The sequence below is a fragment of the Pogoniulus pusillus genome, chromosome Z (genome assembly GCF_015220805.1).
Source record: "Pogoniulus pusillus isolate bPogPus1 chromosome Z, bPogPus1.pri, whole genome shotgun sequence".
In the NCBI taxonomy this organism is placed as follows: Eukaryota; Metazoa; Chordata; class Aves; order Piciformes; family Lybiidae; genus Pogoniulus; species Pogoniulus pusillus.
Genome location: NC_087309.1, coordinates 88,001,054 through 88,014,648, shown reverse-complemented (window position 1 = coordinate 88,014,648; position 13,595 = coordinate 88,001,054). Strand labels below are relative to the sequence as shown.

Sequence of the window (13,595 nt, the reverse complement as noted above, 5' to 3'; positions counted from 1 at the left end):
TCCACCAGCCCTATCCAGTCAACTAGACCATGGCACCAAATGCCTCATCCAGTCTTTTCTTGAACACCTCCAGGGACAGTAACTCCACCACCTCCCTGGGCAGCCCATTCCAATGCCAATCACTCCCTTTGGGAAGAACTTCCTCCTAACATCCAGCCTATACCTCCCCCGGCAGAACTTGAGACTGTGTCCCCTTGTTCTATTGCTGGTTGCCTGGGAGAAGAGACCAACCCCCACCTGGCTACAGCCTCCTTTCAGGTAGTTGTAGACAGCAATGAGGTCACCCCAGAGCCTCCTCTTCTTTAGGCTAAACTACCCCAGCTCCCTCAGCCTCTCCTCATAGGGTCCAGTTTCTGCCCTGCACGTCTTCCAATGGCCTCTTTGTCCCAGACTTTTAGAGCTCATGAGTTCTATTGCAATTAAGTAATGTATTTGGAAGTTTCTATTTTGATTTCAACTGCAATAACCTTGCTCGTTCACTGATCTGACATTTAAAACTAGGAATTAAAAGCTGGTGGAATTTTTTTCTTAGAAGAAATCTGTCTGGAAAATTTTGTCAGGAAAGTAAAAACATTTAAGTTTAAATAATTTAAAAGCTTCTGCAGTGTTATCTCCAAGGAGAGGAAATGTGGTAGCCACCAATGAAATATCTGGCTTCACCTCTCACCTGGCAGCACTCAAAACATCTCTCTCAAACCCTAGGTTTGCTGCAATGAGCAACCATCATTTGAGGCAGTACTTCCTCAGAAGGCAAGCAAAGAGAAATCTTCCTTCATGTCTAGAAGCAAAGAAGTTGAGCAAGAAAAAATGTTTCTGGCTGCATCTCTGAACAAGGACCAGGAATCTCCTGATTCACCTCCATTTAGAAGGAAACACCACCTCATGTGTCTTCCATTGGGAACAAGAATGAAGGAGAAAACAGTGGATGAACAGAAAGGAATTACAAAGGGATATGGAAAAGGAATCTGGCTTCTTCCTGGCTAAGGGACAATGCTGCTTCCTCTGCAACTCAACAGGACCTTCTGATGTGCTTCTGGACACATCTCTGCATGTTCATACATGGCTTTAAAGTCTGGTTTGTGGTCTCATTCACACAGAGCCTAGTACAAAATACTGCCTCACTCCCTCTGTGCCCTTTTGCTTTGACCCCTATGGCAACGTCTGTCACTAGCTCCTGCCTGACCCTGGCAGGACTTTGTTCTGAAAGTCCTGTAAGAAAACTCCAGAATGAAGGGGAAGCTTCCATTCATGATTTCACATTGCTCACTTTTTAGATTTTTTTTTAACTGCTTATTGATAGCTCAACACTGCCTGTAAAATCTGTGACAAATAGGAAGGGAACACAGCACAGCACAGCAGCATCTCAAATCACCATCTCTTGCAGAAAACTGAAGTTAATGCCACCACTTGCCTGCCTAGACAGGCATTACTGCAGCGATGATTACGTACCTGAACTGCACAGCTCAACTGCTCTTAAGGGCTCTTCAAGGGAAGATGTCTCTTATTTGCTGGTGTGTACTGGTTCTGCCTTGTACTGAGCATCTGAGGAATATTTCTAATATTTCTCTGAAGACCACCATGACAAATTTGACAGAAAACGACAACCTCCTTCTCCACCAATCTTTCTAAAATCAGCTAACAAGCCAGCCTAAATTTCATCCTAACTCATCCTAATGTCAAAGAACCAATGCTAAGAAACCTTCTGCTCTCAAGGTGAAGATTCCCCACAGAGTGAAAGTGTATGGCTCACTCTGTACATCTGAGTGCCGAGTTCAAAACACTGATAACAACCCTTTGATCCAAAATTTTCAGCCAGTTTCCCCACCACCTTACTCATGATTTCTTAGTCCACACTTTGTCAGTTTCTCTGCAAGAGCATTAGAAGAGACAGTGTCAAAATCCCTGTTGAAATCGAAATCGAACAACACGCACTACTCTGCCTCCCTTCATCACACCAAACATCTCTCTATCATGTTGGTCAGGCATGATTTCCCTTTCATAAACCAGTGCTGATTACTCACAACCAGCCTCTTGCCTTTAATGTGTTTGGAAGCAATTTCCAGGAGAATTTGCTCTATCACCTTCCCACAGGTGGACAAATGTCTGACTAGCCTGCAGTTCCCTGGACCTTCTTCCTTGCCTTTCTTGAAGACAGGAACATAATTTCTTTCCTCCAGTCCCCAGGGGCCTACCCTGATTACCATGGCCTTTCAAAGGTCATTGAAATTGGCCTCACGATGACATTGTTCAGTTCACTCAGCATTCATGGATTTGTCCCATCAGATCCCACAGACTTACATATGTGCAGTTCAAATATTTCTTACCTTTATCCTCCTTCACACAGGGTAAGTCTTCCTTGCTCCTAATTTTCCCACTAAGCATATGTGTTTGTGACTGCTGAACGCTGGTCTTAACAGTAGAGATCCAGCCAAAGGACACTGAGTACTTTGGCTTTTCCCTCTTCTTTATGACCAGACATCCTGCCCCACCATGGCACCCAGCTAGGGTCTGTATCTTCTGTAGCTGTTCTGCAGTTAACACACTTGAGGAAGACTGTCTTTTTGCCCTTCACATCTTCTGCCAGATCCAACTCCACAAAACTTTGGCTTTCCTAAATGCAATTTTTCATGGTTGGACAGTATTTCCATTCCTCCCATGTCACCTGGCACTGTTTCCACCTCCTGTACCCTCCCCCACAGCCCTACAATATGGCATACACCACGATAGATAAAAGCTGCTGTCAGATATGCAGAACAATCTCCCAATGCAGCTGCCTCAGCTGCATCACTCAATCCCTTTTCCTGCTCATCCTAACATCCAACTCACTGATACACAATAAAAATCTCTCTGGTGAGGCATGCCCACGACAATTTCAGATGAACAACTCTTTAAGAGCATATCAATGGAAGACAATCATAATCTGCATTACTGCAAAATGCAGCCATCCATTCCATAAAGACTGAGGTTCCAACACAATAAGCAACACATAGTCTTACAGCATTAGATAGTCCCTGCCTGAAGACCTTAGCATCTTTTCACACAGATAAATCAGGAAAGGATAGAGGGTCACATTCTTAGGCTCTGTTTAACAGATGAGGAGCTGAACTCATGGCTAAGGTCAAAGGAAGTTCTTATCAGAAAGAGGAGCCACATCCCAGATTCTGGGATTGATGTCACATATCTGCCAAATAAGAATATACTTCTTGATGACGTGTAAGGTGAAAAAATCCAGAACCTCAGGACTGTACCTCAAGTATAAGACAAGTTGCCCTATCCACAATCACAGGGTAAGAGTAACTATGTTTCCCATAGATACCTCAAACTCCAGATAGTGGTCCTTCAGTTTGTAATCATCTACTTCCTTGCCCTTGACCTTCTTGTCAGGAGGATAGGAGCGATGCTCAGCAAGCTCGGTGGAGATCTGCTTCAGCTTAGCTTCATGGGACTTCAGTTGTTCATCCTTCAGAAAGACATTAATTACTTAAGTGAAGAATAATTAAGCAAAGGACAGCAGAGAGATCCCTGTAAAATAATACTAAATAAGTTTTTCTTTTTTCCCCTTCCTTCCTTCCTTCCTTCCTTCCTTCCTTCTTTCCTTCCTTCCTTCCTTCCTTCCTTCCTTCCTTCCTTCCTTCCTTCCTTCCTTCCTTCCTTCCTTCCTTCCTTCCTTCCTTCCTTCCTTCCTTCCTTCCTTCCTTCCTTCCTTCCTTCCTTCCTTCCTTCCTTTCTCTCCTTCTTTCCTTATCTCCTTTTCTCTTTCTTTTCTTCTTTCCTTCTTTCATTATCTCTTTCTCTCTTTTGCTTTTTATCTCTTTCTCTATTTCTCTATTTCTTTCCCTTAACTAATTTCAATTGCATTGATAAGGTCAGTTATCCCAGAGCTCTGTGCCTAACAGCCCTTGCAAAGGCACAAATGCAAAGTGGCCAACTTTGAGAAAAATAACAGCAGCTACCAGATGCCACTGGGAAGGATAGCAAACCTGTCACTCCTCACCTTGCTGAAAGCAACAGACACAGCTCACTGCAGAGCATTACTGACAACATGACACTTCTGCTCTAGTACAGTTTTTGGCAAATTAATTCAGGCTGTCGTGTATGCAGTCAGACCAAGGGCAGAACAAGACAGGCAAAGAACCTGTGTCCAGTCTTTGCACTGTCTTTCCAGGACAGAAACAACATAGAGTTAGGGCCCTTCCTTCCATTTCTTCACTGCTCTGGTCTGTGGCTTCCATTTTGCTCAGAACTATACAACACATCCAGAAAAGGAAGGGCTGTCCAATCTCCAAAAGGTATGTCATTCTGCTAAGCTGCCACCAGCTTTCATCCCACTGTGTAGCTGGAGAAAGTGGGGAGATGCTACTCCCCCTTTCTAGGCAATTTCCTTTATCATAATCCTAGGCCCACACACTTCCTTCATTCCATCTGTCAACTAACCTTCCCTCAGCTCAGAAGGTTTCCAGCTCCTGCAGCATGGCCTTCTGGCCATTTCTAGGCTTGTATCTGAAATTATGTTTGAATTAGCTAAGCTGAAAATATGGACAAGATCATTCAGCTCTCAGTGACTTAGTCAGAGTCATAACACCAGGTAGTACCCAGCTCAGCTCCCACACATGTACCTAGTCTCAGAGTAGGAAATAGCTGCCAGTAGCTGTCCGTCTGTGGTGTGGCTGCACAGCTTGCAGCTTCAAGCTTAGCTCAGACATGCCTGCGCTGCACTGTGAGTCACACCAGGGACTGAGCCTCTCAGCTCACTGAGCTGGAGCTGCAGAAAATTGCAGAAAGGAGAAAACTTCTACAGAGGATGATAGCTAAGCCTCAGCTCATCTTCTGTTTCAACTCTTCTGCAAAAGAACTGAAGACAGAAACGTGGGATAATTTGCCTCCGCCTATACATGGTAGGGCTCAAACTACTCGCTATTGGCTGCCAAAAATTCTCGTTGCTGTTAGTAACTACCTTGGATCTATCTGCTTGCTCTCTATTAGTGCACAATCACTTTGCATTGTGCTGAGTCCTTGGTCCCAGTGACATCTTGATGTCCATCCATGGCCTGATGACAAGGATCTTTGAGCAGCTATTATTCTGACATATGTCATTTCAAGGCAGCAGCCATTTGGAGCTTTTATGTGTACATGCACATTCTTAGGAAAAGAAAAAGGGGGGAAAAACACAACTCTGGTTAAAATCTTCTCTAGACTAGCTGTTCCTTTATATATTTAGCTTTGTCATATCACATCTCTTCAGTTGGACTAAGCAAGATCAGATCCTGATCTGTTTTTGAAAGCAAACTTTTGAAATCAAACTTGCACAATCCATCATGCCCAATCTCTCTCCCTTCCTCATGTTCTACCTGCATCCCAACTTCTGTCTGACCAGGAACAGGCCTTTTAAAGAAGTCCATCATGATTCAGCACACAAAATCCTCAACAGCAACCACAGGGATTTGACAATTCATATTTTTTTTGTCAACCAAATGAGAAGCAGCCTGCTGGCAGCTTTTCCACACTGACAGATAAAAGCAGACATGTTTCTGCTTGCCTTTGAATTTATCTGCTTTGAACACTTAACATTCTTCTGCCTTTAGCTAAAAGAGCTTATCTTACCCCATTTTTTGTATCTCCCCTTCTTTGAGACACAAACCATGGGGCTGTGTTCTATTATTTTTCTCTCCAGATTAAATGGAAACACTGAGATTAGGACATGACATGTTAAAGGAGCAATCACACAAAGCAACGAGTGAAAAAAGCCTTTTCTTGGTGATTTGGGGTAAATTACTGAAGTCCCATTCAGTATTTTTTAAAAGGTATGTATGAGAAAAATGAGACAAGTTAATACTATTCTGTTTTAAACTTTAACCCAGTAAAGAAGATGGAAAGTTGGTCACCACATTGTAAGAAGAAAGGCTATGGATTGGAAAAAAAAGTACAGTCAATATAAAAAGCCCCACTCTCTTTGAGAAATGCAGGTTATCAGTCAGTGGTCCAAAAACTGCTTTTAAGAAGCAAGCCAGTATGGGCAAATGACTTTAAAAGCTAACGGAGGTTACTTGTAACATATACTCCTAGGATGGGGATCTTTCACCTCTGCCACTCAGTCAACTCATCAGTTACATTTCTGCAAGTGCAGGAGGAATTGCAGGCATGCATTACAACACCCAAAGCACACAGAGCAAGTATCAGACACAGGCAGCCTGAAACAGCAGAAGTAGACAGGGGTTTCTGCAAGAAGTAGCAGAGCTGTGAGAACTCCCTGTTGTGGAAGCTGAAAAACTTATGTGACCACAAGTGAAGACCGAAGACATTCATGTAAGAGACAGTTTATAAATATACATTAAACAGGAAATCCCTGAGCTGATAAGGGCTGGAGTCTGGAAAAGTATTGTGGGAGAAATATAACCGATGTTTGCTTGACATATGAGCTTTCACTTTTTATCACCCCAGTAAGCCAAAGGCCAAGAGTATGTCCATTTCTTTGGAAGTGGCAATAAACACACAAATTCAAAATTAAAACCGAAAGACACTTTTTGAAATGTCTGCTGGAGGGCCATAACCACAGGATGAAAATTCTGGTGCTGGGAACAGTGATAACTGCTTCTTTTCTTCACAGATATTAAAAAAAAATTAATATTCAAGTCTGCTGCTTCTCTTGCCTCACTTCAAATTTTTCATCAGGACACGAGCAGAGATTACTGCACAAGCTGCCTTCTCCTGGGAATGCTAGTGGAGACAGTCATAAAGCAATGCCAAGGACCACTGTGAAGCCTCCAGCCAGCCTGAGAAGTCAGCATCACCTACTCTCTCTACAAAAAACAACTTACCTGAGATAGCTTTGTTGTGGTGGCTGGCAGAAGTGGGCGACTAAACTTCTTCTGAGATCCAATTGCTGCTGGAAAAGGTGGCGCGGAGAACACAGCAGCCACACAGTTAATCTTGTTAATCCAACTCTGCATTTCTTCTTGGCTCCTGGGGAAGAAATACATATTAATCATAGAATCAACCAGGCTGGAAGAGACCTCCAAGATCATCCAGTCCAACCTGTCATGGAGTCAGTCATCAGCAAGTTTGCAGATGACACCAAGCTAGGGGCAGATGTGGCTGGGTTGGAGGGCAGAAGGGCTCTGCAGCGGGACCTTGACCACCTGGACAGATGGGCAGAGTCCAATGGGATGGGGTTCAATAGCTCCAAGTGCAGGGTGCTGCACTTTGGCCACAACAACCCCATGCAGAGATACAGGCTGGGGTCGGAGTGGCTGGAGAGCAGCCAGACAGAGAGGGATCTGGGGGTGCTGATTGATACCCGCCTGAACATGAGCCAGCAGTGTGCCCAGGTGGCCAAGAGAGCCAGTGGCATCCTAGCCTGCATCAGGAATGGTGTGGTCAGCAGGAGCAGGGAGGTCATTCTGCCCCTGTACTCTGCACTGGTTAGACCACACCTTGAGTACTGTGTTCAGTTCTGGGCCCCCCAGTTTAGGAGGGACACTGAGATGCTTGAGCGTGTCCAGAGAAGGGCGACGAGGCTGGTGAGAGGCCTTGAGCACAGCCCTACGAGGAGAGGCTGAGGGAGCTGGGATTGTTTAGCCTGGAGAAGAGGAGGCTCAGGGGAGACCTTATTGCTGTCTACAACTACCTGAGGGGTGGTTGTGGCCAGGAGGAGGTTGCTCTCTTCTCTCAGGTGGCCAGCGCCAGAACAAGAGGACACAGCCTCAGGCTGCACCAGGGGAGATTTAGGCTCGAGGTGAGGAGAAAGTTCTTCACTGAGAGAGTCATTGGACACTGGAATGGGCTGCCCGGGGAGGTGGTGGAGTCGCCGTCCCTGGGGCTGTTCAAGGCAAGATTGGATGTGGCACTTGGTGCCATGGTCTAGCCTTGAGATCTGTGGTAAAGGGTTGGACTTGATGATCTGTGAGGTCTCTTCCAACCTTGGTGGCGATACTGTGATCTGTTGACCCAGCCTCCTCTACCGCTTTCCAACTCCTTCAAAGGCATTTTAAAAACAAATAACCAGAACTGGATGAGTTTTAGGATTTGCTCAGTTTTCTGCACTGTCTTTGCAATTACATAATTTCAGATACCTCAGTCACAGGGTAGCTCACGCTTAGGTCCACTACTCACCTCAGCATCCACAATTTCCTAATCTGATCCAAATCACATAGATAACAAAGGCAATCAATACCAGAATTCAATCATGTGTCCTGAGGTCTCAACCGTGCTGGACATTGAAAGATCTCTATGAGGTTTCACACAGATTTCATTGAAAAGGGCTCACACACATGACTGATGCACTTTTCAATGTCAGAAGTAAAAGGCAGGTAATCTGTTCTATCTGGATACCTCAGCCTGAAGAACTTAACTAAATTATTCTTGTGTTAAGTAGTAGCTTTGTTTGAGACTAAAGTGTACCTTTTAGAAAGACATCTGGATAGGACCTGATGACATCAGAAGACAATCTAAGACTGCTTTTTGATCATTTGCTTAAATGATTAATCACCCTGACTGTTAAAACTTTGCATTTTGTTTCCAAACTGAATTTCCTGCAGCTTCCAGCTGCTGCATCTTGTTATGTCTTCCTCAGACAGATTAAACAGCCTCTTACAATCCGGTGCTTCTTTCTCATAAACCACTTGTGCACTCTTATCCAATCACTATTTAATTGTATTTATGATGAAATAAACAGACTGAACCTCTTAAACCTCTGCTTTAACCTGTCCAAGCATGAATTTACCCCTCCTTCAGCACTGCTTTCTTTCCTCTATGAATGTCAAGAGCACTTACTGGGCTTGGAAAAGCAGGACCCTCCAATCTGCTGTTTTAAGCTTGAGGACATTGGGTTTCTTCTCATAGTCTGTCGCCTTGGATGCCAGCGCATGATGCACACTAACTGCATTCTTCAGATCTTCCTCCGACAAAGCCTTTTCTGGCTTGTATTCATCCTGTAGAAGTTAACAGGCATAAAATGGCATCTTATTTCTCCATGTGCTACTCCTTTTTTCCTTAGCCTAGGGAAAAATCTCCTTCCACAGTCATGAGCAACATCAAAACACATGAACTGAATGTAATCTGATTTGAGCACTTGTAGTTTCCACTACCTTTAACCTGGTTTCCCTTCTCTTTCTTTCTCTTTTCTGATCTATTTGCAAAGGAGAGAAGTAGCTCCACTACCTGCTTGACAGGAAGAACGGTAAATGGAGCAGCTAACTATCAGAAAAGCTGTAGAGTATTTGCTTTGTCCAGCTCCTCATCTCCACTACTCAGATGCAGTTACTTGCCTGGGTTCTCAGCCTTCACTGCTTGATTTTTATTTTTCTCAGCTACCTTTTAATGTCCTCCTAGGAAGGCTTTCACATAGTGTAGAAGCCCTCTTATCAGTCTCCACAAAGCAAGTATAGCAGCTGCACCTCGGGGCAATAGAGCAGACTCTCTGCTCAGGGTCCACTAATGGCAAGCACAAGCACTGTCAAGGTTTTTGACACAACAACGGTATCAATCCTAACAAATGACTAAAGGAGGGAGGCAAACTCCTCTGTGTTGCAAGCATCATCCTGGGTGCAGTTTTTGGTCTCTTGAGTGATAGAAGCTGGATAAGGGCACAATCATGGTATAGCCACAAGTTCAGTTTAAAACTCACCTGTCTATAAATGGCTTGGGAAAGCCAGGAAAACTCAACTGCCAGCAACAATGTTTATCTCTCTGAAGTAGAGGCCAAAGCAGGCTGCATTTTGGCCCCTTAGGACATCACAGAAATCAGTCTCATCTGAAACACCCACAGAGAGAGGGGGTGTGACAGCTGCAAAACAGAGGAATAGTTCCCTGCAGGAGTGACAACTATTGATTCCTCCACTTGCACAAAAGAGTTGTGAGATGGTTTTAGCAGACAACAGAGTGAAGGACACAGAGCATGTGCAAGGACAGCACTAGCTTAAACACACGGAGAGGCATCTACCCTAGAGAAGAGCTGGTTGAGTTGGATTACAGGGCTTGTCTGGCAGCACACAGACCTGGTTGCAGCCAGAGGCAACTACACTACTGAAGGCATCTGTGCTCTCAGCCAGGCTGGGTTTGGTCAGGGCTCTCTAGGAGGATTTTCAGCAGATGGGGAGTCACCAGCTGTGGTGATCACTTCCCAGAAAGGAGGACATAGCACCCTAGTCCTCCCTCTTGTCTCATCCTTCCTCACAGATGTCCAGTTAGCACAGACCCAGAACTCACTGTTGCTCAGATACTTTACCCAAGGAGATGCAGCTACTCAGCAATATTGTCACAACATTGCATCTGCTTGGGGCCAGCCAAGGGCACAACCTGCCATAGATGTGGCAGGACTACCAGAAAAGCAGAGTGCTGCTGCACAGATCAACAAGGTTAGACTTCAATGTAAACATCAGTAACATATGGGTTTTTCAAGGTCTGCTAATGAGCAAAGCTAAATGTCCTTCTTCTCTCATAGTCTGAGTACCAGTAAGCTTTGGAGTGGTCTCCATATCCTGATGGACATTTGATTCCTATTTAGGCTACTCCCTGAGTTTCCTTCAAGGAAGATTTGAGAAAGTCCCTAGCCAAAGGACAAGAACTGGAAGAAGCTGTCCAATATCTCATCTAGTCCCATCTTGAAGATGAAGGAACAAATCCCCCCAGGTCAAACCTCTTCCTTTGGGGCTTTAAAAGCTGCTTTATTTGACGGTAGTTTTGGGGAAAATGACTGACTCCACTGTCCATAGAGACTGGGAAAACTTAAAGCCAGGAAATGGACTTAGACAGGCCTCAGATACATGATATGCTGGCATTCATCAAGTTACTGCCTAGAGACAGTGTCAGCTATTGCCTTGCCTGTTGACTCCCAGTTTCCTCTGTGAGATATATCCAATGTCCACAAGCTGCTCTGGTGTCTAAACATGTTCCAGAAGGACTCCACATTTGGGCAGTCTAAGAAGCAGTCCTGGCTGGGAACCACTCCTTAGCAATTCAGAGTGTTCACGATAATCCTTGCTAATCCCATCAGATCAGTTGGCTGCAATCTACCTTGACAGCTAGGGCTCTGCCAGCTTCTTCAAAGGCACTGATCAGCATACTGGAAATGCCTCCATGTAGTTGGTCAGCTTCAGAGAAAGCTGGAAGGGCATGAATTTGCTGTCAAAATTCCTCCAAAGCCTCAATCTCTTTTCAACTGGCAGGGAATGCTAGGGGAACAGGAAGATCCGTATCTCCTGTGCCATCAAGAACAGCATGTGCTCCGATGTGCTGATGTCAGCGTGGAGGTTGACCTGAAATAGAAGGCAGCTGACTAAAGTTAGACCAAGATGGTGGCAAGGAATGTATGAGGAGGAACTGAGAGTCAATCTCTATCGAGAGAAGGCTGATGGGAGTGCAACAACGTGCCGAACTCATCTTTCTCAGGCTCACACATTCTGCTGACAGAGAGGCAGCACGTCTATGAACCTGGTTTTGAGAGACCAGAGAATGGCATTGTTTTTTTATCAGTGAGTGTACCATGGGCGGGTACAGGCTCAGCTGCCTGTGACAGCTGCAAAATTCTCTTTCAGAAAGTCTTATCACCAAACGTATCACTCTGAACTTTCTGTTACATTTTAATAGAGAATACACATTTGAATGAAGTTACAGAAAAACACCTGAAAGCATGCAATATTCTAAAGTGCCACTTCAAAGAACAAAAATGTTACAGATCCCACAGAAAGGTCTGAAAAAACACCAAGATCCATGTCCTGCACTGCTTGCCCAGAAGCAATTTCTAGCAAGGAAGTGAGGTCAGACTCAGTGTCCTCTCCTTTTAAACCTCTCCTCTGCATGCACATCACATCCCACGTCAGTCCACTGAACAGACATTCTGTCAAGATCCTGCTTTGCAATTTCCTCTTGCTATGAACAGAGGGGGGTGGGAAATTAACCTCATCCTGAGGATGCCAAGACAATGCCAACATCCCAAACGTGTCAAACCTCTTATTTTATATACTACCGTGCAGCATGTTTAGCTGACTAATTGTGAGCACTTCCACTGAGCCTCTCAGGTGGCCTCTCTGCTAACCAAATCAGAAATCATCTCAGATCACCCATTTAAAAATAAAGCAATATGCAGCACAGGAATCAGCACTGGAATGTTTCTGGTGACAAAAATAAAACACAAATGTTGGCACAGAGACAAGACTGCCCAGATGAATCTGCCATTAAAATCTCGAGTGACCACCATTTACAAACCACTCTCACGCGTGGACTTTGATAGCAAAACAAGAACCAGACTGGCATGCAACCACAATGACAGTAGAATTGGAATCACACTGCCCACTGGGGGAATTACAGTTTCTACAAACAGTATTTATATTACAGTGGTGTCTTGAGAGAACAGCTGAGTAGCAGACAAGCACGGAAAGCAATAGCGCATAGGTTCGTACACATTCGTGTGTATGCAGCACTAACAGATTTCTCTCTCCCATGACTGAATAGCAATGCAACAATCACCACACACAATACACAGCTGATGAGAGAAAGAAGGGGAAAGTGTGTGTGTGTGCATACGTGCATGTACCCTGCCTTAGAGCACTCCAACACAGGCAACGAAATCCTTCGCCTGTGACTGCTGCCAGAGGTAGACGTTCCTACAAAGAAACCAAGCTGTTCCAAAACGCTCCTGAACTTTTCTGCAATTAGGGTAATTTCAGTCTCCTGGTATGCTGCAAAAGTAAACAACAGCTCAGCCGCTTTTACTATAATTGCTTGGTAGAGCTGTGTATTTTTAAATCTCTGCTGTACCACATGCCTAACAGGCGGGGCCGAAGCAAGCCCCTGCTGGACCTTCAGGAGCTGAAGAGAAATTAGAGAATGTTTCACAGCTGCAACAGGAGGCACCAGGGCTGAGCAGGGGCTGAAGGCACCCTGGGGAGGCTCACAGCTGCCCCATCACGCTGGGAATTGAGTCACTGCCCATCAGGCATCGACCTTTTAAGGCACTAAAGTAACAAAAGTCTTGCTTGTCACTGTGCCTCAGTAAGATGGCTGCAGTTGCAAGTGCATAGGAGAGCGCTGCTTTGCGGAGTAACCACCCTGTGGTCACTGAATTCCAAGTGCTATATGACAAGTGAAAAGACACACAAATAACAAGCAAAGAAGAACAAGAATGAAAGCAACACATTTCATTCTGCAAAGACTCGTTCAGACGTGAAATTACTCTCCTGCTCTGCAGGAGCAAGACGGGGGAGAGCACCATTCTGCAGAAAGTTGTGTGTAGCATCTCTACATTGTGTTAAACTGAAAGTGTTCTAAACCAAATTGCCAGCGATTCTCATACAATTTTTTATTTAATACTCTAAAATAGAGAGCATCTCCTTTTCTACCCCTTGAAAGCTTATTAATTGCCCTTTGAGGAACAATGAAGAAATTAATTAATGTGTTAAGGACAAGAAGCCTTCTTATTTCTTAGGGAACCACACAATATTTCAGGTGACCCTTTCAGAAGTGAGTGCAAGTGACTCGATCCAGGAAAGGGCAAGCACAAAACTGCCACGAAGGCCACCTCAGAAAAAGCTCAACCTGCTGCCAGCAAACGGACCAGAAAGAAGGCTCAGCTGCAGTTCAGCAGACATGGTTCTAGAATC

At 44.7% G+C, this 13,595-nt stretch overlaps 1 protein-coding gene across 4 annotated transcripts in view; it reads right to left on the bottom strand.

Moving 5' to 3' along the window:
- The window catches only part of LOC135173361 (PH and SEC7 domain-containing protein 3-like), a 115,328-nt gene that overhangs the window by 12,992 nt on the left and 88,741 nt on the right, over positions 1–13,595 (bottom strand). For all 4 annotated transcript variants that reach the window (XM_064140206.1, XM_064140202.1, XM_064140204.1 and 1 more), the window contains 3 exons: positions 8,770–8,927; positions 6,816–6,960; positions 3,317–3,460 (listed from right to left, as the gene is read on the bottom strand). In XM_064140206.1, coding sequence (XP_063996276.1) covers positions 3,317–3,460; positions 6,816–6,960; positions 8,770–8,927 — 447 coding nt within the window. The remainder of the gene's footprint in view (positions 1–3,316; positions 3,461–6,815; positions 6,961–8,769; positions 8,928–13,595) is intronic.